The sequence below is a fragment of the Mus musculus genome, chromosome 17, assembly GCF_000001635.26.
Source record: "Mus musculus strain C57BL/6J chromosome 17, GRCm38.p6 C57BL/6J".
NCBI classification, from domain to species: domain Eukaryota; kingdom Metazoa; phylum Chordata; class Mammalia; order Rodentia; family Muridae; genus Mus; species Mus musculus.
In genome coordinates this window covers 34,413,967-34,441,152 of record NC_000083.6, presented here as the reverse complement: position 1 = coordinate 34,441,152, position 27,186 = coordinate 34,413,967, and the positions used below count along the sequence as shown (strand labels likewise).

The 27,186-nt window shown below is 44.0% G+C and overlaps 1 protein-coding gene across 37 annotated transcripts in view; it reads right to left on the bottom strand.

Moving 5' to 3' along the window:
* Nucleotides 1-27,186, bottom strand: part of BC051142 (cDNA sequence BC051142) — a 61,968-nt gene that overhangs the window by 19,582 nt on the left and 15,200 nt on the right. For 6 of the 37 annotated variants that reach the window (XM_017317553.2, XM_017317560.2, XM_017317561.2 and 3 more), the window contains exons 2-19: nucleotides 24,549-24,686; nucleotides 23,620-23,911; nucleotides 23,049-23,190; nucleotides 22,212-22,298; nucleotides 21,569-21,601; nucleotides 20,740-20,766; nucleotides 19,166-19,300; nucleotides 13,008-13,058; nucleotides 11,172-11,222; nucleotides 6,606-6,626; nucleotides 5,350-5,370; nucleotides 4,938-4,958; nucleotides 3,944-3,982; nucleotides 3,433-3,453; nucleotides 1,952-1,972; nucleotides 1,296-1,316; nucleotides 805-825; nucleotides 266-286 (exon numbers count right to left, since the gene is read on the bottom strand). In XM_017317553.2, coding sequence (XP_017173042.1) covers nucleotides 266-286; nucleotides 805-825; nucleotides 1,296-1,316; nucleotides 1,952-1,972; nucleotides 3,433-3,453; nucleotides 3,944-3,982; nucleotides 4,938-4,958; nucleotides 5,350-5,370; nucleotides 6,606-6,626; nucleotides 11,172-11,222; nucleotides 13,008-13,058; nucleotides 19,166-19,300; nucleotides 20,740-20,766; nucleotides 21,569-21,601; nucleotides 22,212-22,298; nucleotides 23,049-23,070 — 613 coding nt within the window. In that variant the 5' untranslated portion in view covers nucleotides 23,071-23,190; nucleotides 23,620-23,911; nucleotides 24,549-24,686. Of the gene's footprint in view, nucleotides 1-265; nucleotides 287-804; nucleotides 826-1,295; nucleotides 1,317-1,951; nucleotides 1,973-3,432; nucleotides 3,454-3,943; nucleotides 3,983-4,937; nucleotides 4,959-5,349; nucleotides 5,371-6,605; nucleotides 6,627-11,171; nucleotides 11,223-13,007; nucleotides 13,059-19,052; nucleotides 19,074-19,165; nucleotides 19,301-20,739; nucleotides 20,767-21,568; nucleotides 21,602-22,211; nucleotides 22,299-23,048; nucleotides 23,191-23,619; nucleotides 23,912-24,548; nucleotides 24,687-27,186 lie in introns of those variants that run through there. The other 31 variants (XR_876520.3, XM_011246526.3, XM_006524547.4 and 28 more) reach the window with 28 other exon arrangements.

The window sequence follows — 27,186 nt, the reverse complement described above, 5'->3', positions numbered from 1 at the left end:
CCGTAGGGCTGGATAAGGACTAGTGGGTCAGGAAGAGGCAGCCCATAGGCTGATTTTTTTCACTTTGGGTTCCACTGCCATAGTTAATATCCTTTTACTGTGGAGCCTGGTTTACTGCTACCCTGGGGAGCTCTGGAAAACGATGATCAAGCAGTGGGAGTGCTCTGTCTTTGGGTCTATGGGTACAGATGATTGGCATGAAAACGAACAGCTACCCTAAGTCTCTTGAGGGTCAAGAGGTGCAACGGAGACGCAGGTGACTTACGGAAGGTTTTTTGAGTCAGTTCTGGAAAGAAACAGAACAGAAGTTAGCAGGTGTCCTGAGCTCTGACTGCCCTCATCTATGTGCCTCCTCAGCTGGGGTCTGAACTTCGAGCCTAATGGAGGCTATAGCAAGCTCGTTCCCTTGCTATGAGTGCTCGAACAAGCTCAGGCAGGGAAAAGACCTTTGCCCAACAGTCCCCCTGGGATGTGGGTGCCCAAGGTTTAACTTAAACCCTTGCAAAGGACTAGACAAACCCTCCCTGCTGGAACTCTTTTCCCCTCCCACTGTCCTCCCTCACACTCTTGTGTGGCATGATGTTGGTGAGCCCCTTGTTGGTTCTATGGGGGTTCTGTCTCTGCTTTGTCAGTATTCACAACCCAGAGGTGACCCACTGACATGCCAGGGGGAGGAGAAACAAAAAGGCGAAGAAAATGACACAATGAGACCTTTGAGACTCCACCATGAAGAGCAGGAGAATACCTGTTAGTTGTCACAGAAAAAGCATGAGCTCTACAGTTTAGAAGGGACAATAAACTTACTGATAGGTCCTGTAGCTCCGGCTAGAGAGATGGGGAGAGAGATCATTATGCTTAATTGATGTGAAGGTAATACCTAATAACTGAATACCCATCTTTCAACATTGTGCATGGAAATGCTAGGAAAACCCAGGGTGGCTTGTATTGCTAGTCATAGGCAGCCCTCCAATTGCACAACACTGGGAACATGTAAGACTGGAGGCTTCTTTTCATTCTGTGATGAATTGCCTTAGACAATCAAGAAAGACGATGTGGGGTTTGTAATGCATATATTTCTCTTCTTGTGTTTCCTTAGAGACTTATGGTTTGAGAAATATAATTTCCTTTTCTGAGGGGTGACTATACTGCCCCCTAGTGTTCTTTTATTAAGTCAGCTTGTGGGATAGGTCACTGCATGGCATGCATGGCCTCTTTGCAAACTGTAAGGAGGTATGTCCACTCACACCTCTGCAGGTTTGCTATGCACAGGGCTAGAGTGGAGGACAAATACTCACGAATAGGTGCCGAGAACTGCACTGTAATGGGAACAAGAGTGTATCAATGTGGTTGACAGTTGCAGAATCTGCATGCCACCAATATTCACCAAAGAAATCACAAAGCAACTCAATGGGGGTGAGGGTGGGGTAGCGCTAATACAAAGATGGCAGCTATCTCAGAGAGAGCAGAGACTTTCCATCAGAGCAAGTTATCGAGGACCCACCCATCTTAACAAATAAATATTTAATAAAAATATAAAATGACAATAAAATAAAGATGTAAGAACTACTTGACGTTCCCTTGTCTTTTCTTCTTTTTAAAGTTATTTGTTTTATGCATGAGTATACTGTCACTGTCTTCAGACACACATCAGATCCCATTATAGATGGTTGTGAGCCACCATGTGGTTGCTGGGAATTGAATTTAGGACCTCTGGAAGAGCTCTTAACTGCTGAGCCATCTCTCCAGCCAGACGTTCCCTTTTCTTAAACTCAGTGATATTTCATGACACCTTGTCTTAGGTCTTGGATATCAGGAAGTGCTCTAAACTTTTAATGTGATCAGGAAACATGCATGGAAAATCCTTCCAGACAAGAGTTGGGGCAGGTGGGGTACAAAGAGGGTAGGATCCCAGATCTCATAGAAGGACAAAGAGGTTAAAAAAAGAACTCACTTATAGGTCCAATGGTTCCAGCTAAAATATTGGAAAAATAAACCAAAATCAGTTAGTTCTCTAGCAGAGGTAAACAGTTTGCATCAAAATTCTTTTTGGGAAATTCCAAAACCAAAGCCAACAGTGCCGTTTTCACTCCGATGGGCAGCACGAGCTGGGGTCAGCCCCCTCCCGGGGAGAGTAAGTGCGATGTCAACATACCTATCGCTTTCCTGTTAGCTGGCCATCTCCAACTGTTTAGCTAGAGTCTATGGCCTCATCTTCTGAAGGAGACATTGGAATTCCTATCTTTGTGATGAGTTAGATCCTTGTTCACCAGAGTAACCTGGCTTGCCATGGTGGTATGAGACAGACTGAAGCTATTCTAGGCAGGGATTGTGGGTGAAGGAATCCAGAGCCTAGACTCCCGTGCTCAGCAAAATAGCATTCTCCTTGTGCAGGGTGTGACTCATGAGCCCTGACTCTGACATTCTTTTTCCTCTTGCTTTCAGGATTAACCTATTCTAGGTATGAACAGCCTCAGAAATCTGAGCAGACACTTTAACAAATCCACTAAGCCCCAAGGAGGTTCACTTTTCTTGTTAGTCACATGCTGTTGTGTGGAGACTCCACAGGGATGGAGAAGCTGACTCAGTTGGGGTCAACCGTGCTCTGCTTTTATTTCCTTTCTAAGTGCAGAAGATTCAGATCCTATAGCATGATGAAACTCAAATTTTAATGTATGTGTAAATCACCCAGTGACCTTGACAAACCAGTGACCTTGACAAACACAGGGTCTGATTAGTAGGCCAGGGGTGGACACCAGGCTGAGGTTCGGTATCTCCATCAGAATCTAAGGTGATTCCCCCCTGGGGCTGCAGGGGACTGATCAAATGTCCTATCAGCTGTCCTCATGTCTCCTGCTCTGCATCACATAGCTCCTGACAGATGATTGTTACAATGCCACCTGCAATAGTCTCCAGGCCCTTCTTCTAGACTTGTGCTCACATGCACACACCACAGCACACACCACAGCACACCACAGCACACCACAGCACACCACAGCACACCACACCACACCACACCACACACACACCACACCACACCACACTCTTCACTCCTCCCACAAACCATCACTGATGGTGTGGGGACCCTCCATCTATAGGCTGGTGCTCTCTGAATGCCATGGAGCCCTCTCTCCATTGCTGAGGAGGACACCGTGTTAGTCTTTTCCCTCGAGTGTCACTGGAGCTTTAAGAAGAGAGACAGTTCTACGTTTTGCTAGTCTGTCTGTCCCTGACAAGTCTCCCTTTGCAGCTGGTACTGCAGGTTTGGGAGGGGTTCTATCTCACAGGGGCGCCCAGTATGTCAAGAGCAGGGAAGGAAGGGGAAGAGTGGGCAGTGGTCACAGGAGGAAATAGAGGTGCCAGGGCAGTAAATGTCAAAGCTGTTCTGTGTAGTGAGGCAAAGCTGCTGAGGATCAAATGCAGAGAGGAACTTACAGATGTCTCCAGCGTTGCCGGCTAAAACAGAAACACAAAACCTTAAGTTTCGAAGGAGCATGACTCAGGGCATTTGTTTTTTTTTTTTTTTTTTTGTGGGGAGGGTGGGTGGGGAGGGATTCAGGCCAAGCATTCACGGAGTCCTCCATGTGGGAGGATTCTGGGAAGTCAGTGCATTTCCTCTGGTTGTTTAAGAGACTGAGGCCACCCTCTAAGGTTATTAACCTAGACTGTTTTGTAAGTGCTTCACCTGGCCCCAGGATTGTCCTCATGCTTTTAACTGAGTGAACTTGGGTTTTTGTTAGCAGACTCTTCACTGGGTTGCATAAAGCGGTGGAACTGTTACTTAAAGGAACTTGAAAGGAGGGCAATTTCCACACTGGGAGGGACAGGAAGAGTCAAACAGCTTCCTCTGTCTGAGTGTGTCTCCTTACCGCCCTTCATAAGCCCCCCCCAGAGCAGGCATTGCATAGCAGACCCAGGAATAGAGTTAGAGTTTGGGGAAACGTACTCAGAGGTTCGGATAAGGACTTGGTGCTTCTTGTTCTACCTGTAATAGAAATCAAGAACATTCCTGAAAACCACAACTGGTTGAGATACAGAAATCAACTGTATTTTAGGTGCTCACCCCCAATTAATACATCTACAGTCCAACATGTGAGGCTTAGAAAACATCTCTGAAAAGGGGCGGAAAGACTGTCAGGGCTGGAGGATCAAGACAGCTAGCTGCTGAGAGACAGTTTTTTCAAAAGAGAGGACATGGTGTGGGACTGGTAGATCCCATTACTGGTAGTAATCAATATGGTCAAAATAAACTATATACAATTCTCTAAAGGTTCATGAAAATATTACAAAAAGGGAAGAACTGTGAGCTTCCAGTTTAGACCACAGAGGGCTGGTGATTCTATTCCCTCCTCCCAGATATGGTTCAGAGTCTTGAGGTTATAGACCTAAGTGTCACCTCCTCTGTCTTCATGCTTCCCTACTTCTTATCCTTCTAGCTGTTTGAAATCTTTCAAGTTTATTGTTGTGATTACTTAGGTAACTGGTTTAAGCTCTCAGGAGAGACTTGCCTATGTTCATACAACTAAGGAGTGGGATGCAGCTCCAGGCACCTTGACAACAGTCCTCCATACATCAGAAAGATGTTAGTCAACACTCAGGCATGAGTTAAAAGTGTCTGTGAGCAGAAACTCCCCTGGGGTGGTTGTAGCTAGACAGGGCTGTGGTCAAAGGAAGACTCTCTTGTGTTAATAGAATGTGAAGATACAGAAGGGAGCTGAGGAGCTGAGGAGCTGAGGAATGTGTGGCCAAAGGCATGAGTTTGCTTAGGTTGGCACTGCCTTGCAGAGAAATGTTCTGAAGGTATGAGGCAGCTCTCCAGAATCATGAGCTATGAGCCCTATCACCCTGGCTTATTGGAGAACAGGTAAGAAAGGGGGTGGTCCTCTGCCTAGTATGGGAACTCAATGACATAACATTGTGAAAATAGAAGAAAAACTCACTTGGCGGTTCTTGAGCAATAGCTGAAGAAGGGTACAAAAAAAATCAAGTTAATGTGGATAGTGGTTCACACATTGCACCTTTACCCCCGAATCTATCAGGAGAATCTCCCAGGATACACTAGGTCTTCCATTGCCCAGTAGGCACAGCACCATCTCTCTGCCTGGTCAGGACTAAGTTCTTAAGAACATAGGTTTGGGATCCCCTTCCCGAGGGTACCACAGTTAGGGGAATACTTATTGCGACAGTGTCTTGACACTACCTTGCTTTGATAGCTGGACAGCCCTCTCATTTGGTGATCACAGAACAGGAGAGGAGAAGTGATTGCTGGGTCCTTACAGTATTGTATGGTAGCTCTATAGTTAATAACATATATTTAATGATATAAGATTGTGAAAATAGAAAAAAACTCACTTTGTGGTCCTTGGTTTATAGCTGAAGAAGAGTAGAAAAAAGAAAAAAAATTGAGTTAGTCTAGACAGTGGTTGTGATGGCTTGTATATGATTGTCCCAGAGTGTGCCACTATTAGGAAGTGTGGCCTTGTTGGAGTAGGTATGTCACTGTGAGTGTGGGCTTTAAGACTCTAGTCCTAACTCTCTGGAAGCCAGTATTCTCCTAGCAGCCTTCAGATAAAGATGTAGAACTCTCAGCTCCTCCTGCACCATGCCTGCCTGGATGCTGTCATGTTCCTGCCTTGATGGTAATGGACTGAACCTCTGAACCTATAAGCCAGCCCCAGTTAAATGTTGTCCTTATAAGAGTTGTCTTGGGGGAAAAAAAAAGAGTTGTCTTGGTCATGGTATCTGTTCACAGCAGTAAAACCCTAATTAAGTGGTTCACACACTGCACCTACATCCCCAGAATCTTCTCAGGAGCTACACCTGAAGGCTTTCCATTGTCCAGGAGGCACAGTGCCATCTCTCTACCTGGTCCCTTTGTGACCCTGCCTCTCCTGCTCTTACCCCTCCATCAACAACAGCTACTGGTCTTGCTGACTGCCATCTTAAAGGGCTTACTCATTAGGCTCAAAAGCTGTGTATTCCTGTGCATGAGCCTGTTCTCCAATAAGCCAGGGTGATAGGACTCATAGCTCATGATTCTGGAGAGCTGCCTCATACCTTCAGTGTGTGTGTGTGTGTGTGTGTGTGTGTGTGTGTGTGTGTGTGTATGTGTGTATGTGTGTGTATGTGTGAATGTGTGTATGTATGTGTGTGTGTGTGTGTGTGTGTGTGTGTAAACAAGAAGTCCAGAGAGAATCAATTCCCAAACAATGCCAGTTGCAGCACTGTTTCATTGCTGCCAGCCTGACTTGGAGGCATCTTTGGGAGAGTTGGTGCTGTCAGTCACACAGAACTTTTCACTCCCCCACAGACACATGACACTAAGTCACTCATGCTGCATCCCCTGTTCTCATTGAATTCCCTCACCTCCTATATTTTTCTGCCCTTGTTATGCAGATTTGGAAATCTATGTGTTTCCTGACATGATATTTGACTAAGACTTAAATAAGGACAAAGAGTATTGGGGTGTCTGTTTATAGTGAACCAAGAAATGTGGAACTTGAGTTTCTGCTAAGCTTCTGGAGGAGGTGTGATGGTTCAGGGATGTGGCCTTGTGATGACCAAGGGGCTGACTATTGGCAGAGCAGAAGAAAAGTGAAGCGACTTACCAGGATTGGATCTGCTCAGTCCTGAAATTAAAAACAAAAAACAAAAAAACAAAAAACAAAACCAGAGTGAGTGTCTCACTGACTGACAGAGCGCTCAGACTCTGTGAACGTTGCCTTGAAGCAAGGCTGTAGGAAAGAGTCACAACCCATTTTCTGACGGTGGTTGTGGGGAGTGTGGTGAGCTGGTATCTCTGGACCACCCTCCAGGTATAGCCCTAGGCACTAGTGTGTTTCCTGAGGAACACTGGCAGTACTGAGAAGGACTAGAATCCACAGAGTAAAGATCAGACATTTTGAAAAAGAACAAAATAGAGCAAACAAATACAGAAAATAATTCTTTGTTCACATGAGTGAACAGAGAATGAACTCAGTCAAGGGGTTAGTGAAGCCTGGGGAAGTTCTGAAGTTCTGCAGGGACTACCTGTTCACTGTGAGGCTAGTCTTACCTCAACTTGAAACAAGCTAGAGTTATCTCAAAGATGGTAACCAAATCTGAGAAAATGCTTCCATAAGATCTGGCTATCGGGCACTTCCTGAATTAGTGATCAATGAAGGGAGAGCCCAACCCATTGTGGGTGGTGCCATTCCTGGGTTCTATAAGCAAGCAGGCTGAGCAAGCCAGTAAGCAGAGCCCCTCCATGGCCTCTACATCAGCTCCTGCCTCCAGGTTCCTGTCCTGCTTAAGTTCCTCTCCTGACTTCCTTCGATGATGAACATTGTATTGGTTGGTTTTGTGTGTCAACTTGACACAAGCTGGAGTTATCACAGAGAAAGGGGCTTCAGTTGGGGAAATGCCCCCATGAGATCCAGCTGTAAGGCATTTTCTCAATTAGAGATCCAGGGTGAGAGGGCTCTTTGTGGGTAGTGCCATCCCTGGGCTGATAGTCCTGGACTCTATAAGAAAGCAAGCTGAGCAAGGCAGGGGAAGCAAGCCAGTAAGTAACATCCCTCCATGGCCTCTGCATCAGCTCCTGCTTCCTGACCTGCTTGAGTTCCAGTCCTGACTTCTTTTGGTGATGAACAGCAGTGTGGAAGTGTAAGCTGAACAGACCCTTTCCTTCCCAACTTGTTTCTTGGTAATAATGTTTTGTGCAGGAATAGAAATCCTGACTAAGACAAATTGGTGCCAGCATAGTGGGGGTATTCCTGTGACAACCTGACCATGTTTTGGGGAGGACTGTGGAAAGACTTTGGAACTTTGAGCTAGAAGATCCATAGGGATGTTAAGATCTCTGTGGGATGTTGTGTAGGAGGTTGGAAGATAATGTCGAGAACAGTACAGAAAATGGAGGCCTGGCTTGTGAAATTTCAGAGGGAAGATTAAAGACTTTTATTGGGGCTGTTGTTATTTTGATTGTGAAGATTCTGTGGTTTTGGTTAGCTGGGGCTGAAGAATCAGCTGTGATTAACAAGTTACCAGAACTACTAAAGCGAAACCTTTGCATTACTGGGACTATTGATGCTGGTTAGCTGGAGCTAAGAAATTAGTGGAGATTAAGAAGAGACCAGCATCATTGAAGTGAAATCTTCTGGGAAGTGTTTTCTGAGAGGACAAAGAAGCTGTGTGCCTGAGATAGCCAAGGTTATACCTCATGCTGCAGGGGAACTTGGTAATGTGTAAGAGTCACCCAGGTGGTACTGGTTTTGAAGCATGAAGAGGTTGTGAAGAGCAGCTGAGGCTTGTCAGTGTGAGAGGCCACAGAAGGCCACTGGTGAAGGTGCAGCCTCAGCTGCAATTGATGGTCCAGGACCGAAGGGGTTATACAAAGGAGTTGAGGCTTGGCACCATGAAGAGAGCCTATGAGAGGCTATTGGTGAAGCCTAATGGAAGTGTTTTGGAGATGCTAGTAGCATGAAATGGCCACCAAGAACAACAGCAGCAGTAGAGTACAGGCAGCTGGAGCCTAGAAGACAAGGTGTGTGCTACAAAGGGCAGGGCTGGAGAAGTGACCCAAGTCCTTGGAGGAATCCAGAAGATCGTGAGTGGATCCCAGACATTGGATAGTTGGAGTTTGATTTTCTTTTTGATTGTGTCTGTGCCCTGATATTTTTCCCTCTTGAAGGAAGAAAGTATTTTAGTGGAGCCCACAGTTAAAAGACTTTTAATTGTAAAAAGACTTTGGATTTTAAAAGAGATTGGATATTTTAAGGGGATAGAAATTTTAATATATAAGAATTTGCAAAGACTGTGGGACTTTTAAAGTTATTTAGATCTTGGGAATGAATAAGAAAGTAAGGGTTGAGGCTTAATAGCGATGTGTTTGTGTGTCAAGTTGACAAGGGGTCAATTGTACTGGCTGGTTTTGTGTCAACTTGACATAGGCTGGAGTTATCACAGAGAAAGGAGCTTCAGTTGAGGAGGTGCCTCCATGAAACCCAGCTGTAAGGCATTTTCTCAATTAGTAATCAAGGGGGGAGGGCCCATTGTGGGTGGTGCCATCCCTGGGCTGATAGTCCTGGACTCTATAAGAAAGCAAGCTGAGCAAGCCAAGAGAAGCAAGCCAGTAAGTAACATCCCTCCATGGCCTCTGCATCAGCTCTTGCTTTCTGACCTGCATGAGTTCCAGTTCTGACTTCTTTTGGTGATAAATAGCAGTGTGGAAGTGTAAGCTGCACAAACCCTTTCTTTCCCAACTTGTTTCTTGGTCATGATGCTTTGTGCAGCAATAGAAACCCTGACTAAGACAACTTGGGTCTTGGGGTTTCATCATAGCAACATTAACTGTAACCAAGCGATTCACCAAACAAATTTCTTTTCTCCCCTCTGGCATTGCGCTCTCTCTCTCTCTCTCTCTCTCTCTCTCTGTATTAAACAGAATAATAGCCCCCCCCTGAAGGTTTCTGTGCCCAACCCCTGAGACCTGTGATGCTGTCAATGGAAGAGGGGTCTGTGCACAGATGGAGGTCAGGCTCTCCTTGGGATTGTCCAAATTGTGTTGATGGAAACAAAAGTTTAAGCGGATCATTTTGTGCTTCTGCAGTGACCTGGCTGTCCTAGGATGTTTTAACTCCTAGCATACCCTCCATGTCAGCACTGACTTGTACCAACTCCTACACAAGCCTGGGCTTTATTCCTGCTGCATTGAACTGTCTGGAAAGAGATCTGTGTTTGTACACTTTGTCTATAAGAGCCTTTTGAGTCCTTGTATAAGAGGCAGGTAGACCAACATATCATATCAAATCAAATCAAAACAAAACATCACTATTTTCCAGTGTGGTCTAGCTGTGTGCTAAAATAAAATAATTTTCCATCCTCCAGTGAAACTCATGAGACCAAGTTTGAAGTCTAATACTTTCAGCCACAGAAAAGTTTGGAAAAAACAGCCACTCACATGTGAGATTTAGAGGCCAATTGTGGTTGAGAAAGAAGAAAGACTATGGCAGACAATAAAGCACAGAGGTATTTCTGTGGGCTTTTGTTTGTGTGTGTGTGTTTGTGTGTGTATTTAATATTATTAACAGAGCAATTTCCACAGCCATTGGAGTGGGAAGAAAGCCTTTTGGGAGATGGCCAATGAAAGGTTACTGTTTAGTAGAAAATACTGATTGTCTCCATCTTTAAAAATAACAATAACCAGAGGGAATGTGTTATACAAATTTAAGGATAAAAAACAAATCCAGCCAAACAGCAAAGCCAAACATGACAAGTAAAGGAAGGCCCTGGGGCAGAGACTTGGGTTAACAGATCCAACAGAACAGTTGGTTTTTGAATAAGAAGAGAAATGAGACCCCTGCACACATATTATTTCCAAAATAACCCCCAGAAGCAAATTTGGAAATCATTTGGAGCAAGGTTTTTATGTAGAAATGTAACCTATATAATGATAAGACGCAACTCAAGACAGTAGGTTTGTGATACCAAGGAAATCACAGACTTGAAAGGACTGACTATGTTACAGGGATTGTCTTCTGAGGAATTTGGAGGGGTGCTAGTAAAGAGAAAACATAGAACTGGGGGATATACTGAGAATGCATCAGTAAGAAAAAGATTAGAAAAAACTATATATTTATAAATTGTGATTTTATTCCTCAACTGAGGTGCATAAGTCACCTTTCTGTATATTTTAATATTAAAGTTTTGAGGAAGATGAAAATTGTAATGATGCCTTAAAAGAGACAGCACTTCAGTAAAAATTATAAGATAAAGAATGATATATTGCATTCAGTGAGAATGTATAAATATTGCAAGTAGACATTAAAGACCATAATTCACTTATAAGTCTTTGAGAAAGGTTAGGGCAAAGGATCTGTAATGGGGACAAAAGAAAGAATTTCAGCATTATCTATGCTTGAGAAATAGGACAAAGATTTATCAATTGGCACAATGAAGGTGGGTTCACATAGGAATGTCTATACACACAGTGATGTTGAGTTTAAAATTGAGTGTGTACATACACTGAAGATGTGTTTATACATTGAAAGTGTGCACTCAATGTGTGTTAATTAATTTGTGCCTTATCTTAAAAAAAAACTTAAAAAGAAGAAAAACCAAACAACAAGTATTTGGAACATTAAGGCATGTAAGTCAGAAAATGGCAGAATTAAAAGCAAGCATGGGGCACTCACCCAGGGAGTGGTGACTGACTGACTTTCCTCCTATAGAAACACCAGTTGGCCCTAAAACATAAACAGAAAATCAAGAGGCCAGTCCTCAAATTTGGGCTTCCAACCTTTGACTGTCAGGTTCTGTTACTGTCACTCATTCTCAGGGGCTGAGGGCCAGCCCAGGGAGACAGCACTGGCTAGTGTCCTTGGGCTAGCTATTGCTTTCCATTCCACCCTTTAAAGGGCTTAATTTTCAGCAGACAAATGCTGTTGCTGTAAGACTTTGTTTATTTTGGTGATGGAATTGATCTTAAGAGTATGTGCTGGATAGTTTTATGTTATATTGACTTTAGCTAGAGTTAGTATGGAGGAGGCAGCCTCAGTTGAGGAAATGCCTCCAGAAGATCTGATGTAGACAAGCTTGATTGTTGGAGGAGGGCCAAGCCCAGTGTGGGTGGTGCTACCTGGTCTGGTTGTCCTGGGTTCTGTAAGAAAGGAGGCTGAGCAAGCCATGGGGAGCAAGCCAGTAAGCAGCACCCTCTAATGCCATCTGTATCAGCTCCTGACTCCAGGTTCTTGCCCTGCTTCAGTTCATGTCCTGACTTCCTTCAGTATTGGATTACAATGTGGAAATGTAAGCCAAAGAAACTGTTTCCTTCCTTCCCTGGTTGACTTTGGTCTTGGGGTTTCACCAAACAGTATCCCTAACCAAGAGATTCATCAAAAAAATTCCTCCCTTCTTGCACGTGTGTGTGTGTGTTAAGCAGAACAATACCCCCCGTGAAGGTTTCTGTGCCCCAACAACCCCTGTGACCTGTGATGCTATTAATGGAGTGGGGGTCAGTGCATAGACAGAGGTCAGGCTGTCTCAGAATTGTTCTGAATAAACTGTTAAGGGAATTATTTTGTGCTTCCACAGTGACCTGTCTTTGCTAAGACTTTTAAACTCCTAGCATATAGCACTGACTTGTACCGACTCCTGCACAAGCCTGGGCTTTATTCCTGCTGCACTGAACTGTCTGGAAAGAGATCTGCGGTTGTGCATTTTGTCTATAACCGCCCTTCGAGTCCTTGTATGAGAGGCAGGTGTACACACACACACACACACACACTCTTCTATTTTCAAGCATGACCTAGCTGTGTTTATAAACAAAAAGAGGGCAACAGATAAGACAGAGGAAGGTACGTGCAAAGGCAGAAGACTAGATGGCATGAAGCTTGGTAGACTTGTGTTAAGCCAGAAAGCTGGGGTAATTTGTTACAGCCACAGAAATGTACACAGTCAAGCCTTGCAGTTAGGTGCAATCCTCTGATTGTGGTGTAGAAGTCACTTATCACTGCCAGAAGTGACAAATAGGGGACACTCAGGATGGCGAGGAGCTTCCCCTGAAGATATCAATCATAGAAAAGGTTGGGGAAACAGCCACTCACATGTGAGATGTAGAGGCCAATTATGGTTGAGAAAGGAGAAAGACTATGGCAGACATTGCAACACAAAGGTTCTGTTTTTGCTTCTTTGTTTGTTTGTTTGTTTATGTGGATTTAACATTATTAATTGTCCACAGCCATTGGAGTGGGAAGAAAGCCTTTTGGGAGATGGCCAATGAAAGGTTACTGTCTAGTAGAAAATATTGATTGTCTCCATTCTTTGAAAAAGCAATAACTGGAGAGAATGTGTTATACAAATTTAAGGATAAAAAACAAATCCAGCCAAACGGCAAAGCCAAACATGACACAGAAAAGGAAGGCCCCGGGGTGGAGACTTGGGTAAAAACAACAGCAGCAGCAAGTATTTGAAACATTAAGGCTTGCAAAACAAAAAATGGCAGAACTAAAAGCAAGCCATAGAACACTCACCCAGGGAGTGATGACTGACTGACTTTCCTCCCACAGAACCAGAAGATGGCCCTAAAACACATAAACAGAAAATCAAGAGTCCAGTCCTCAGATTTGGGCTCCCAACCTTTGCCTGTCAGGCTCTGCTATTGTCACTCATTCTCAGGGACTGAGAGCCCAGGGAGGCAGCCCTGGTAGTGTCCTTCTTGGGCCAGCTATTGCTTTCCATTCCACCCTTTAAAGAGTTTAATTTTCAGTAGATAAATGCTGTTGCTGTAAGACTTTGTTTCTTGCTTTTCCTGGCATTCCTGTTGGCCCTGGTCCCTCTTGCTGACTCACAGAGGCCTGGCTGTCTCTGCTAGGTAGTACCACTGCTGGTGGTTTTTGTTTGCCATCCTGACTCAACTGATTTGGACTGCTGGTGTATCTGGGAAGTGTTTGTGAGTGGATCAAGCTGCTGCTGCTGATCTGTGAACTGAACTGCTGAGTTCCAGACAACACTGATGGGAGGAGTTGCTCCAAAGAACCTTTCTACACAGGTCCACTTCCCCTCCTCCCCCTACCCCCTGGTATCCTTTCTTTTCCACTACCTCTGATGGGTGGTGTCCTACAAGGGACATTTAAGAACCATCCTTAAAAGTAAGATTTGAAAAAATTAAAGTTACACCCACTGGCTGGCTGTGTTCTGAGGAGGCATGATTGTCACCGAGAAGGTGAGTCCCCAAGAACTAAGAGCCACAGAGACACCACCAGATAATGCCCGTACTTCTTTGAACACTTGTAACTTCATTGTCCAAATCATACCACAGTGCAATCAATTTTCAGGGATCTGTACCCCGGATTAATGAAAGGAAAGCACTTTTAGTGTTTAGTGTTTAGTGTTTGTGTGATCTGGAATGGGGTGCAGGGGCTTCCCTCTAGTAATCTGATGGTATTTTCTTCTTCTACCTGTGTTGGGGTGATATTGGCATAAGATTATGTAACATTGACAATTACACCCCAAACACTGGTTTGATATAAACATTGCAAAACAATCACCATATTAAAGCAAACAAGTTTGCTAATCACTTCACAGATTATTTTCCTTGTCATGATGAGAATACTTTCAATCCATTCACTGAGTGAATTGCAAGCATATATTAATTACCCTGTCATTAGCTCTTCAGGGTGTACTCTCACTAGAATGTCAAGTTTGCCTTTAACTAGCATTGCCTGTTCCTTTGCCCCTGGTCTCTCATAATTGCCTATCTAATATTTTGATATATATGCTTGGCCCAGGGAGAGGCACTATTAGGTGTGACCTTGTTGGAGTAGGTGTGTTTCTGTGGGCATAGGCTTAAGACCCTCCTCCTAGCTGTCTGAAAGTCAGTCTTCCACTAGCAGCCTTTGGATGAAGATGTAGAACTCTCAGCTCCTCTTGCACCATGCCTGCCTGGATGCTGCCATGTTCCTGCCTTGATGATAATGGACTGAACCTCTGAGTCTGTAAGGGAGCTTTGATTAAATGTCATCCCTTTATAAGACTTGCCTTGGTCATGGTGTCTGTTCACAGCAGTAAAACCCTAACTAAGACACAAGTTGGTGCCAGGGACTGGGGTATTGCTGTGATAGGCCTGACCATGCTTTTGTTTGGAAGAATGTGGATTTTGGGACTTTGGATTTGGAAAGCCATGGAATGCTTTAAGGAGGGGGAGGTTGATGGCCTATCCTAGTAGGAATATGGAACACTTTGTTGCTGAGGGTGATTTGAACGGTAGAAGCTTGGTTCTAGAGGTTTCAGAGAAGAATAATTTTAACACGTGGCCAAGAGACTGTTTTTGTGGTATTTTGGTGAAGAATGTGGCTGCTTTGGTGAAGAGTCTACCTGTGGCTAAGCTAAAGAGGTGTATAGTAATTGCATTGACAAAGAAAGTCTCAAAAAAGGTCACACTCTCAACAACAGCAACAGTGGGGTGAATCAACCTGAGCTTAGAGTGCTACAGAGGGCAGAGCTGGAGAAATGATACCAGCCCTTTGGAGGAGCCCAGAAGATCATGTGTGGATCCCAGACATTGAAATAAGAAGCTGTAATGTTGAAGTTGCACTGGAGGCCCCAAGATGTTTGAGATGCCAGAGCTGTGGGCTATCTGCTGAGGAAAGCTGCTAACAGAGAGTGGAACCAGCCCAGGAGAAAGAAGTTTGTTGCAGTCAACAAAGATGAAAAAGGAGTTGGAGATCTGAACATGCTTTGACATCAGCCATGGAGATGCAAAAGTCTGGAGTTTGCCCAGCTGATTTTCTGTCTTGCTTTGGGGATTACAGTTAAGTGATTAGATGAATCTCAGAAGAGACTTTGAATTTTGGACTTTGTTAAGACTGCTATAGACTATGGGGGCCTTTCGAAGTTGGACTAAATGTATTTTGCATTATGCTATGTTTAGGTATGGCCCACATAGACATATGTTTGAACAGCCTATGGGGGCCAGGAGTGGAATGTGATGCTTTAAGCTTGGCACAGGGAATGGCACTATTAGGAGGTGTGGCCATTTTGGAGTGGGTGTGTTACTATGGGCATGGGCTTAAGAGCCTCCTCCTTGCTGTCTGGAAGTCAGTCTTCCACTAGCAGCCTTCAGATGAAGATGTAGAACTTTCTTCTCTGCCTGCACCATGCCTGTCTAGATGCTGCTATGCTCCCAATGGACTGAACCTCTGAACCTGTAAGCCAGCTCCAATTAAATGCTTTTAAGACTTTCCTTGGTCATAGTGTCTGTACACAGCAGTAAGACCCTAACTAATACAAATATGTTTGCATAAATTTATTTATTTTTAATTGTAAGCTTATTTGTTGAGAATTTCATATATGAATATTGTATTTAAATAATTTTCCCCCTGCATCTCTTTCCTACAACTCCTTCCACATCTTGCCCACTCCTCAAATTCATGATCTTTTATAATTTTTGATGTTGACATTTTATATACATATCTATCTATCTATCTATCTATCTATCTATCTATCTATTATTTATATGAATTGCCCATTTATTGTTTCTCAAATTCATAGTCTTTTATTATTTTGTTATACACTCCATGCCAAACCCACAGTCTACCTGTGAGAAAAGTCAGGGCAGGAACTCAGACAGGGAAGCAACCTGGAGGCAAGAATTTAAGCACTAGCCATGGAGGAACACTGCTAACTTCTTGCTCCTTAGGGCTCACTATCAATTCTTATACCCATGACTATCTACCAAGGGGTGGCACATCCTCAGTAGACTGAGCCTTTCCACATTAATCATCAACTAATAAAGCACATTGCAGGCTGCCTCCAGCTGAGGCATCTTCTCAGCTGAGGTCCTCTCTTACCCAGCCTGTCTTAGTTAGGGTTTTACTAGCTTTCTCCGAGTGGCTGCCTATGGATGTGCCCGGGGCTCACTCTCCTAACATGAGAGTCAAATCCTAATAATGAGTCAAATCCAGATCTCATTAAGAGCCACTAGACTTGCTTATCATTCCTGTTTGAAGCCACTTAACTGGATACACCAACCAACCTATAACTAAAGAATCATGAAACTATGGATTGTAGAAGCAAACAAACACATGCACACATACATGCACACACATACACCACAAACCCCCAGGAGTTGAGGAAAATCTGATCACTCAGTTTGCTGCATGTACCCTCCATTTGTGTTCCCTGCCCCTTTCTCTCCACCTCTATGATTCATGATATGCAAGGAGTAGAGGGGGTGGAGAGCGGACTTGCCTCATTCTTGACTATAGAGGAAAAGACTCAGTTTTCCACCCTGGAATATGACATGATCTTTACAAGTGTCAGTTAGGTGCTTCATTAATTATGCACCTAATTCATTAATGGTGGAATTTGCAAATGCCTTAATCACAGAAGAATGGTGGACTTTGCAAATGCCTTTTCTACAAATCTCAAAGTGGTCCTATGACTTAATTCCTTCATTTTCTATCTCATATTGGTTTGAATGCAGAAGTAATTCCCTATTGATCATGGCAAATGACTTGTTTTTGAAATACATAATTTGGTCTGCTTATATTTCATCCATTGTTTTTGCACCTGGTTCTTTGGTGGTGTAGCTGGTATTTTCTTCTGGTGCTTCTGCCTGGCTTTGGTATCCATGTACCACTGCTCTGGGACTGTTGAGTAGTAAAGCATCCCCTTCTCACCAGTACTTTGAGTTTGAGAGAATGGGATTCATTCTCTATGAAATGTAAGGTCAATTCACTTGTGTGTGGGCCTGGACTTTTGATGAATTTTGCAAATAGCTGATTCTTTTCTCCTTCTAACAGGAGCTGCTTCCAGATTCTGCCCTTTGGGAGACACTTGGTGAGCCATTCAGAGGGTCTGTTTCAAGAGCCCCAGGGAAGGTATCTGAAATGGCCTAGGAGAAATATTCTTGATGGAGTCTGTGGAACATTGTCTGGCAGCTTATCTTTCCAGTCAACCAATGTGGTGATCATGTAGATGCTGTAAACAGAACTTTTGGGGCAGCTGTGCCTGTGCTCAGACCAGATGCTGACAGGACTCTAGGCAGTAAAGATGGTTTTAGGCAGTAATTAGAATTCTCCTGGGGATTGTTCTCTTGACCTTCTATTTTACAGTGAATGGACGAGGCTGAGTTGATTTGGGATTTTCAAGGCCCTGTACTCTTCAGGTGCTGGCAAGGCTATTTGTGGCTGCTGTAGGCAGCGTTATGGTGGGAATTGTAAGTGGAAAACAGTGGGAAGATTTGAAAAGTATTCTTTGGCCAGAACAGAATTGCTTGAAAGTTAGAGAGATCAGGCTCCTTACAAAGAAGCTGGCTACATTGTGTCAGGACAGTATGAAGTTTGTAGACTTTGCCCATGGCAAGGTCAAAAGTATCAGACTTTGAGTTTGTAAGACTCTCAGGGCTGCTTGGGGATTAGTTTCTCAGTCAACAACCCAGGGACTCATGGGCCACCAAAATAATGGTCCAAGGGAGAGTGGTGGTCCTCCTACTGTTCCCATAGCATCTGTGTGATGCTGGCTTGCAAGTATATAGAATGTAAGAGTTACATAGCCATAGAAGCTTCTACCAAGACTCATGGTCTAAGGAGGTTCTGAAAGCTCTGGTGTGGGTCACAGAGTAATTGCTTACAGGTTTTACTCCTGCGTGTAAGCAAGTGTGAGTAGGTGAAAGAGAAATAAAAGATACATTGAGGGGACCCTAAGAAGTTGGCAGTGTCAAGAATATGGAACACCTGCTGAAGGAAGCCATAGTGAGGTGGAATCAGTCCTGAGGAAGACCTAAGTGGGCTGCAGACAGCAGAGGTGGTGTGGGGATTCAGAAGGCCAGGACTGTGCTACTGTGCACTGGAGTGTGATATGAACTCAGGGACTCAGCTTGCTCTGCTGGACCGGCTTCAGTCTAGGTGTCCTTCAGCTGCTTCACTTCTCCCTTTTGGAATAAGAATATTTGCCCCATGCTGGTGCATCTGGGAGCTATGTGAATTGTTTGGTCTGATATTTTGAAGATGCCCGGAGCGGAGAATTTGCCTCAGGTCTCAGAGGAAACTTGTGACTTGAGTGTTTGTCCTGTTCTGGAAGCATTGAGACTTTAGGAAGTCTTGGAGAAGAGCGAGGTGTATTTTATACTGCAGGATGTGCATGAGCCTGTGGTACTCCAGAAGGCCACTTTGGAGACTTGGCTCCCAGTGCAGCGTCCAGGAGTAGGGTCTTTGGGAGGCAATTAGAACAGGAACACTCTCATCTCATGACTGGATTGATTTGTTTGTAAACCTGTGGATTAATGGCTTTGCACCAGGGATTGCCATGGAAGTGAATATTCTGTGCTTTCTGTGGGCAGTCCCAACAAGCGCCTGTCGAAGTGTGCTTCCTTTGCCACAGCGTCAAAGCAACTGGATCAAGGCTCCATGGGCTGGGACATCTGAGTCAGCAGACAAGCCTAAGTTCTTTCTTTTAAACGTGTTTCTTTCCTTCGGCTGTTTTATCACAGGATAAGTAACACATGGGCCTTACAGACGCTCATGGTAGAAGGAGAAGGACTGAGCCCACTCTAACTTGACCATAAATATACTTACCTCAGTCATCTCATGAAATGTCTGGAGGAGTGAAGGAAAATGTAAGGTTCTTAACATCTTCTAAACAGACGTATATATTAATTTCTTAACAAGCCACTATTTAATTTATTTACCGCTATCTGATGAAAACGAGCAACGAGATCCTAAAGGAAAGGAGACACAGTGAGGGTCCTCATTGATAACACTGCCAGTCCTGCATAGGAAACGAAACTGTTTACCTCGTCTTTTGTGTCTCCCATGGGAAATACCTTTTATGAAAGAAAGAGAAAGGAGACTGAGTTATCAATATCTCATCAGGATGTAAATTTACCACAAGACCACATCATTACATCATTATTATCAATTTCCCAGTGTTCCTATCGCTTCACCCTTAATTTCAGAAAAGAAAGAGGATCCAGAAGGTCTTTGCTCTTCACTCTTGCATGTTACAGATCATAGAGATGGAGAGAAAGGGGCAGTGAACATAAATGGAGGGTACATGCAGCAAACTGAGTTACCAGACTTTCCACCACTCTTGGGGGGGTGGTTTGTGGTGTGGGGTGTGTGTGTGTGTGTGTGAGTGTGTTTGTTTGGTTTGTTTCTACAATCCATAGCTTCATGTTCCTTTAGTTATAGATTGACCTTCAAACAGGAATGATAAGCAAGTCTAGTGGCTCTTAATGAGATGTGACTGTTGGGATAGTGAGCCCTGGGTACATCCATAGATAGCCACTTGGAAAAAGGTTTGAGGGAGAACAGTGGGAATGTTGGAGTGTCAGAGAGAAGGACATCTGTGGGACAGTAAATGAGTCCATGCAGGAAACCTCAGTGCCCTGGAGTCTCATCAAATTACCATTGTAATTACTCTACACTCATGCCAGACTACATGTCTTAATTTGGTGGATAACTAACCATAGATAATGCTAAATATTGAAATTTGGCAATCAACTGTCTTTTTTTTTTTTTTTTAATCTTAAGTCACGTGGGTGAACACTGGAGTTTCGAGCCTCAGCACAGGGCTCGGCTTCCCTGTTAGCAGCTGAGCGTGCACAAGCATCAGCTGTTTAAATTATCAACTTCATTTTCTAAAATTGGGATCACAAATTTTGTGTGTCCCATGTTTTATTTTGTAGCTTTCAAAGTATCTTTCAATATGCTATTTAGCCTTCATGACAGTCTATAAAATATGTATTTATTCATTTAAAATTACTTTTAGTGTATGGGGCAGGTGTTTTGCCTACATGCATTATGTGCTAGCAGTGTCCATGGAAGTTACAAAATGGTGTTGGATCCTTTGGAATTGGAGATATGGATGGCTGTGACCTGCCATGTGGGTGGTAGGAATTAAACCTGACTTCTCTGGAAGAGCAGCCAGTGTTCTTAATCACTGAGCCATCTCTCCAGTCTCTTTTGCACCGTTTCAAACATTTGTAAAACTGTTTCATAAAGGGTTTTATAAGATTTTTGGGGTGAGAATAAACAAGAATGGAAATTATTTCAGTGATCTTAAGAGAAATGTTCACCCCTTTGGGAAAAGTGTACAACTGTTTTTGCATTGCATACGCCTGAGCCTAGGGAAAGGCAGTTGGAGGCGTAACAGCAGATTTTGTGCTGCTTGTACACTTAGAGCTGAAAGAGAGAAGCCACTATTCCCTAAGGAACACATTCTTCATGACTAGTCTGTAGACCCTGATCTCTCTGTCCCTACCATCCTCATGGTCCAGAAGCCCGGCACCTAGGGAGAAAGGAGAAAGAACTTCGTGACTGGTGAACTTTCTTGATGGTCAATGGGAATCTACCTACACATCTAAGAGTTAATGTAAGCAGGAATTTCTAGGGATGTGGTTTAACTGTGAAGAAACAGTTTAGAAAATTGGCTAAGTCGGGTGACCAAGAGGGGGTGCTCTCACCACATCACCCAGCTTCCTCTTCCCACGCACCAGTCCTGGGCCAGCTCTCAGAGACGTGACTGTTTTTCCCTCTCCATCAGGGAAATCTTCGCTGTCCCAACTCTCACTATTCCTGACTATTAGAACCTTCTGTCCAGCTGCCGTATGGAGGCTCTCTTCACAGTAAGACTTGCACCTTCCCCTGAACCTTAAGGTCTAATGCCCAAGGGACCTGCTGATCCCAAGGCTTGTTGTCTTTGCTGCTGCCAAGAGGAGCCACAGGATCACACGCACCCACACACGACTAATCTAATCTGGATCTCTGACCAAAGTGTAGCTCATGGTATGACATCTTGTTTGTTTTGTTTTGTTTTGTTTTGTTTTGTTTTGTTTTGTTTTGTTTTGTTTGAGATAGGGTTTCTCTGTGTAGCCTTGGCTGTCCTGGAACTCACTCTGTAGACCAGGCCGGCCTTGAACTCAGAAATCCGCCTGCCTCTGCCTCCCAAGTTCTGGGATTAAAGGCCTGCACCACCACGCCCGGCTGGTATGACATATCCTATCAAGTTCTGGAAGTACGTTGGGAGCCAGCCATATGCAAAGAACCCATGAGCGCTAAGTGCTTCGATGCTCTTGCCATCAGGTACTCACTCTGTTCTGAAGCGAATCTGGACATCCCTGCCCCTGTGGAAGGGTGAAGCAAATGTTTCTGTTAGCTATTTGAGAGAGGTATTCTTCTTGACCCAACTTTCTGTACTCTAAACCTAGGCCCCAAGCCAGTCTTCCTGACAGGAGCTTAGCATATCTATTTGGCACTGCCGTGCTATCCTGTATTCTCTCTGAGGGTTCACAGGCACTGAGAAGAAATCTGGGGCACACGGGATGGATATTGAGGAGGATTCTGTGGAAAGGGACCATAATTCTCTGAGCCCTGTCCCATCCCTCTGGCAGGCACCAGTCCCATGCCCTGGGTTCTGTTTCCATATTGCTAGATGCTTGCTTCTGCCAGCATCTTGTTTTCCCACATTTTCAGACTAGAACTGTTTCCTTTGGAGCAGAGATAGATTTTGTCTTCAAGTATTCTTATTTCACTTGCTAATGCTGATATTGCTGTCGTCTGTGCTGAGAGAGCTTTAGAGTTTCACACTGTGAGCAGAGTCACCTCGTGGAAAAGATCTCTGAGCACTCTGGCAAAGTCTGTAGTTATCTTGTAAGTAGAGACAGACTCAAGCCTCATCTTGTCTTCCCTCCCTGTGAGACTTTTCTGGGGAGTCGAGTTGCCATGGTTACTCACCATTGTTCCTACGACGTGACCATCTTGCTATCAGAATAGTCAGAATAGCAAGGGCCAATACAGTCAGGATGACAGCCAAAACTATTTCTGAAATAAGAAAGAAAAACCCTTAAGACATTGAGCCATGTCATCAACAGGACAACTGCTACCATCACACCGTTCATTCTGTCCCTGAATCCTTCTTCCTCAACTCCTTAATTGATATTGTTGCCTGTAGGTGGCCATAGCCCAGACTGGCTTTGAGCTCACTATGTAACTGAGGCTGGTGTTGATTCCCGATTCTGCCTCTGCCTTTCATGTACAGGATTACAAGCTGCACAGCAAGCCCCACATCTGGATTTATCTTCCTCATGTTTCTGTCTTTCCCGTTCCAGCTCAGTTTTAGCTCTGATACTCGCTCTCTTCGTTTTATACTAAGAACCACCGTGGCTGCTATAACCCTTGCTTTAAAGTGGGTAATCTGAGAGGTGTGCTTCTCTCTGGAACCCCTGCCCTCTGGCAGGAGAAGGTTGGAGAGATCAGTGGTCTGGCAAAAACCGTTCTCTGAGGGGTGAGCAAAAAACATTTGAACTTCTATATTTTTGTGAAGTTTGTCACAGAGACTGAGAGATAATCCACACTAGGACTGTCTGTCTGTCTATATGATTCATCTGTAGTTGATATTTAAGGTAGGGCAGAACAGACAATGAAGATAACAATCCTAGCAGCTACAAACCTGTGACAGTGGAAATGCTGGAGAATAATAAATTCTGAATGACCAAGGAAGTACAGTATTCTGTGATCAAGGCTACTTTCAAAAAGCACTAGTGGCATCCACATTACATTGTGAGCACACACCTCCAATCAGCCGAAAGAACATATGTCTTCTGGGGCTTTATAGATACTTGGCAATGTGAGGAAATTCTGCTGCCAAATCCACCTTCAGAGATTTGCTGGGACTGTAGTCAACAGCCCGTCTCCATCATGAGATCGAGAAACTCTGGTCAAAGTAATATAAGCTTAGATGGTGAGCTCAGAGGAAGTCCCTGAAAGCAGCGGTCCCTTTGCTCAAGTCCAAAATAGTCTGTGAGGGGGCATTTGGAAAATGCGGTCATCCCGGGTATGGGGCAAAAGGGATGAAGTTGTCATTTCTCAGCGCTGAGGCAGATAGTCGAGTGAACAATGTTATGGGAAGGATGGTGGGGGAGGGAGCTATGGCAGAAACCTAAGGAGAAGATTGCTCTAGAGCTGAGGTGACCATGGGCAACTTTCCCTTAGCTTCTCAGAGGAATCAGTCGGAATGAAAGAATGGAAGTAGATTCGAGAGGAAACTAGGTAGGAGAGCAAGCCAGTTCTGTTAATGCCCTCAAGACTCTGCTCTTGAGAGAGTAGGTATCAAGAAAATTCCAGAGAGAAAGCTGGATCTTACCGAGATCTGCCATCTTCCGGTTATTGTCTCCAGTAAGTCCCACGTCATCTGGACTCTTTTGTCAGAGAGAGCTCAAGATAAAACAAGCGTTGAAAGGCCACTATCCCTGAGCTATGAGACCCTGAGTATCAGGGAGATCCTCATAGACAAAGGTGCAGAAGGCCTCCCAGGAAATATGTGGCTTAGGTTGATCGGATGTATGGGGTATATGGCCTATGAAGGTTCTAGAATCTGTGTTGTAACAAAGGCTCAGAACATCCAAAGGCAAGGGAAGTTCCTAGAGGTGAGGGGTCTGAGAGACCAGATGTAAGGACACTTTGGAGGATCTTGAACTCACATATGAGATTCAAACTATTGGCCTTTACAATAATTTCTAATAGTCTGGACTCTTAACTCAAGAGATTATGTCTAATTCATGTTAAGAGCCTTTAGCAGAGTAGGTATTTTACGATTATGTTAAAAAGGTAAACAATTCCTATAAAGATAAGAGCCTTCAAATGAAGAATACCAGGGAGGTGACGGTATTAAGTCAGGTAACAGAGTCCAGAAGTGCAGGTGTTGAATCAGGTGTGTGGTGCTGTAGACTAAGCACCTTCTGGGGTTTCACACCGTGTGTTGATAACAAAGTAATAAGCACCAAAGCACCTCTTGCTGAAGTCTGTTAGCCACATGGCTGTGCAGTGGGAAGCTTGCAAGCATACAAGCATCCCCCCCAGTAATCTTCATACCCCTAATAACCTTCAGACTCCCCAGTAACCCTCATACTCCTGAGTAACCTTTATCTCCCTAGTAGCCTTCATTATCCCCACCCCCACCCCCGCCTGTAATCTTCATACCCCTGGTAACCCTCATACCCCCAGTAACCTTCAATCCTACCCCACCCAATAGCCCTCATAGTCCCCCCTCCAATAAACTTTCAAGTTGGATACAGACGTTGGAAGTTACCCTACTAACACATGGCTCAGTTTCTTGTCATAAAGGCCATGTGATGTGTACAAAGCCACATTTTCCTTCAGAGTTGAGGGCTTACTGTCTGAGGATTTGTTTCCTGGGGTAAGCAGCCAGCCCTGGAAGAGAAAGGATGCCCTTTAGTGTCAAATATCCCACCTTTAGGACTGGGCAGTACTACTTTGTTTTAAGTCAACCTTGATAGTTACAATCCTTCCTCCATTCTTATAGTGTAAGTTCATGAGGTAGTTTGAAAGAAAGTTTTATATCTATAAATTTAAATCTCTAAAATTTCAATAGTAATTTTAAAAACTTTGTTAAGACTTGGCATGGACATTATATGTATGGTGAATGTGTGTGTATGTGTGTGAGGTGTGAGTGTGGTAGTGGCCACATGAAGGCACTTATCATTCTTGGTCTTGTTTCCTTTTTCAGGTTCTTTCCTGAGTTCAGGTTTTTAGGGTAGGCTGGCAGCCAGAGAGTCTCAGTGATCCTTCAGTCCCTGCTGAGGTTAGAGATGCATAGGTCCACACCTGACTTGTTCTGTGGCTGCTTGACTGAAACTCCATGCTTGCATAGCAGACCCTCTTACAAGCTAAACCATCTCTCCAGTCCCTCAACTATAAAACTTTGACTGCAGTAATAACAGTCAATAAGGATAAGGTAATAGAATAAGGATTTGGTTGCATAACATTTTACAAAACAAATTACTACCTCAGCTCAGTTTCCAAGTTTCAAGTTTCTCTTGTGTGTTTCTAAGATCTTTTGTCAGTGTGATTGAGAGCTTACAAAAAGGGGATACTCTCACCTTATCTGTTCCCCAATATCAGCAAGTGCCATCACAACAGTAAGACTGGCATAGTGATGGCACTTGCTGATATTGGGGAACAGATAAGAAAGGTGAGGGTATCCAGTATCAGAGAGGCAGAGTGATCCCCTGGAGCCAGTGACCTGCCTTTCTAGTACACCCACAGGAGCTATTCTGCATGGGCCCTCAGACTTCATAGTTGTTCCCAATCCACTGAGGACCCTATGGTTAATGCCATTGTCTTCTAGCAGCTGCTGGGCACCTCAGGGGCTCTTGATGAGGAAGCCAGCTGTGGCAGTCCATACAGCTGCTGCTTTTGATGTGAAAGGCCTCATAGATTTATCATAGCCTTTGGCACTTAAAACGAATTTCCCCTCTCTTTTCTCCTTGCAGCCGCCCTAGATGAAGTTGTCATGCCCTGAACAGAGTCAGACTTTCCATGAGTAAGATGACTGAGCCCATTAAACAAACAAACAAACAAACACCCCAGATACTTCATCCATGGGAAGCACAGAATCATATTACTCCACAGATGAATTCTCCAAACATTTAATGAAGAACCAAAAGCCTTCCTCCCCAAGCATTCGCATAACTGAAGAAGACAAAAGGCGTCCACTCTCACTTTAACAGAATCCTTGATACCAAAGCCAAACGGGGGCAATGAGAACAAATGACACACAGGCACAGAGGTGCAGAAGTCCTCAAGTAAATACCAGCAAACCCAATTCAACAACTCACTGGAAGAGTCATACAGCATGACTAATGTGGGCTTGTCCCAGAGATGCAAGGATATTTCTACACATACATCAGAAGAGGTGATAGAAAGTGCAAGAAAAACCAAACCACAGAATCAATATTTGTAGAAAACATCTTTTCAAATTTAGACATTCTTCCATGATTGAAGTTTGCAATAAATTTGATATGGAAAGAAGACACTTCAGTGTAACAGAGAACACACGTGACATTTCTACACCTGGCAGGACATTCGAGGGGAAAACCTGGCCCTGTAAGATCCTATGAGAAACAAAGAACCTTGTGGTGTGGTTATGGTAATTATTTCTAGAACATGATACCAAAACAGGGTTCTCTGTAGCAGATATATAGATATAGATATAGATATAGATATAGGTATAGGTATAGGTATAGGTATAGATATAGGTATAGATATAGAGATAGATAGATAGATAGATAGATAGATAGATAGATAGATAGATATAGGTGTGTGTGTGTGTGTGTGTGTGTGTGTGTGTGTGTGCGCCTTAGGGTTTTATTGCTGTGGAGAGACACCATGATCAAGGCAACTCTTATAAAAGAAAACATTTAACTGGGGCTGGCTTATTATTTCAGAGGTTTAGTTCATTATCATCCCTGTGGGGAGCATGGTAGCCTGCAGGCAGACATGGTGCTGGAGAAGGAGCTTAGTGTTTTACATCTTGACCCACAGACAGCCAGGAGGAGATTGTAGTTCTACAATGGGCAGAGCTTAAGCCTAGGAGACCCTCAAAGCTTACCCCCACAGTGATACATTTTCTTCAACAAGGTCACACCTACTTCAACAAGGCTAAACCTCCTAGTAGTGCCATTCCTGGTAGGTCAAGCATTCAAACACATGAGTCTATGGGGGGCAAATCTATTCAAACCATCACAATATGTACACACGCACGCACACACACACCCCACACTCATTTTTTTCCCTACCAAACTACCTGTGGAGGGACTGGGCACAGTGGGAAGTGGGCTGAAGGAATGAGGGGAAAGGTTGAAAACTATCAATCAGACAAGAGTTGCTATTCAAAATATATAAGCAATAT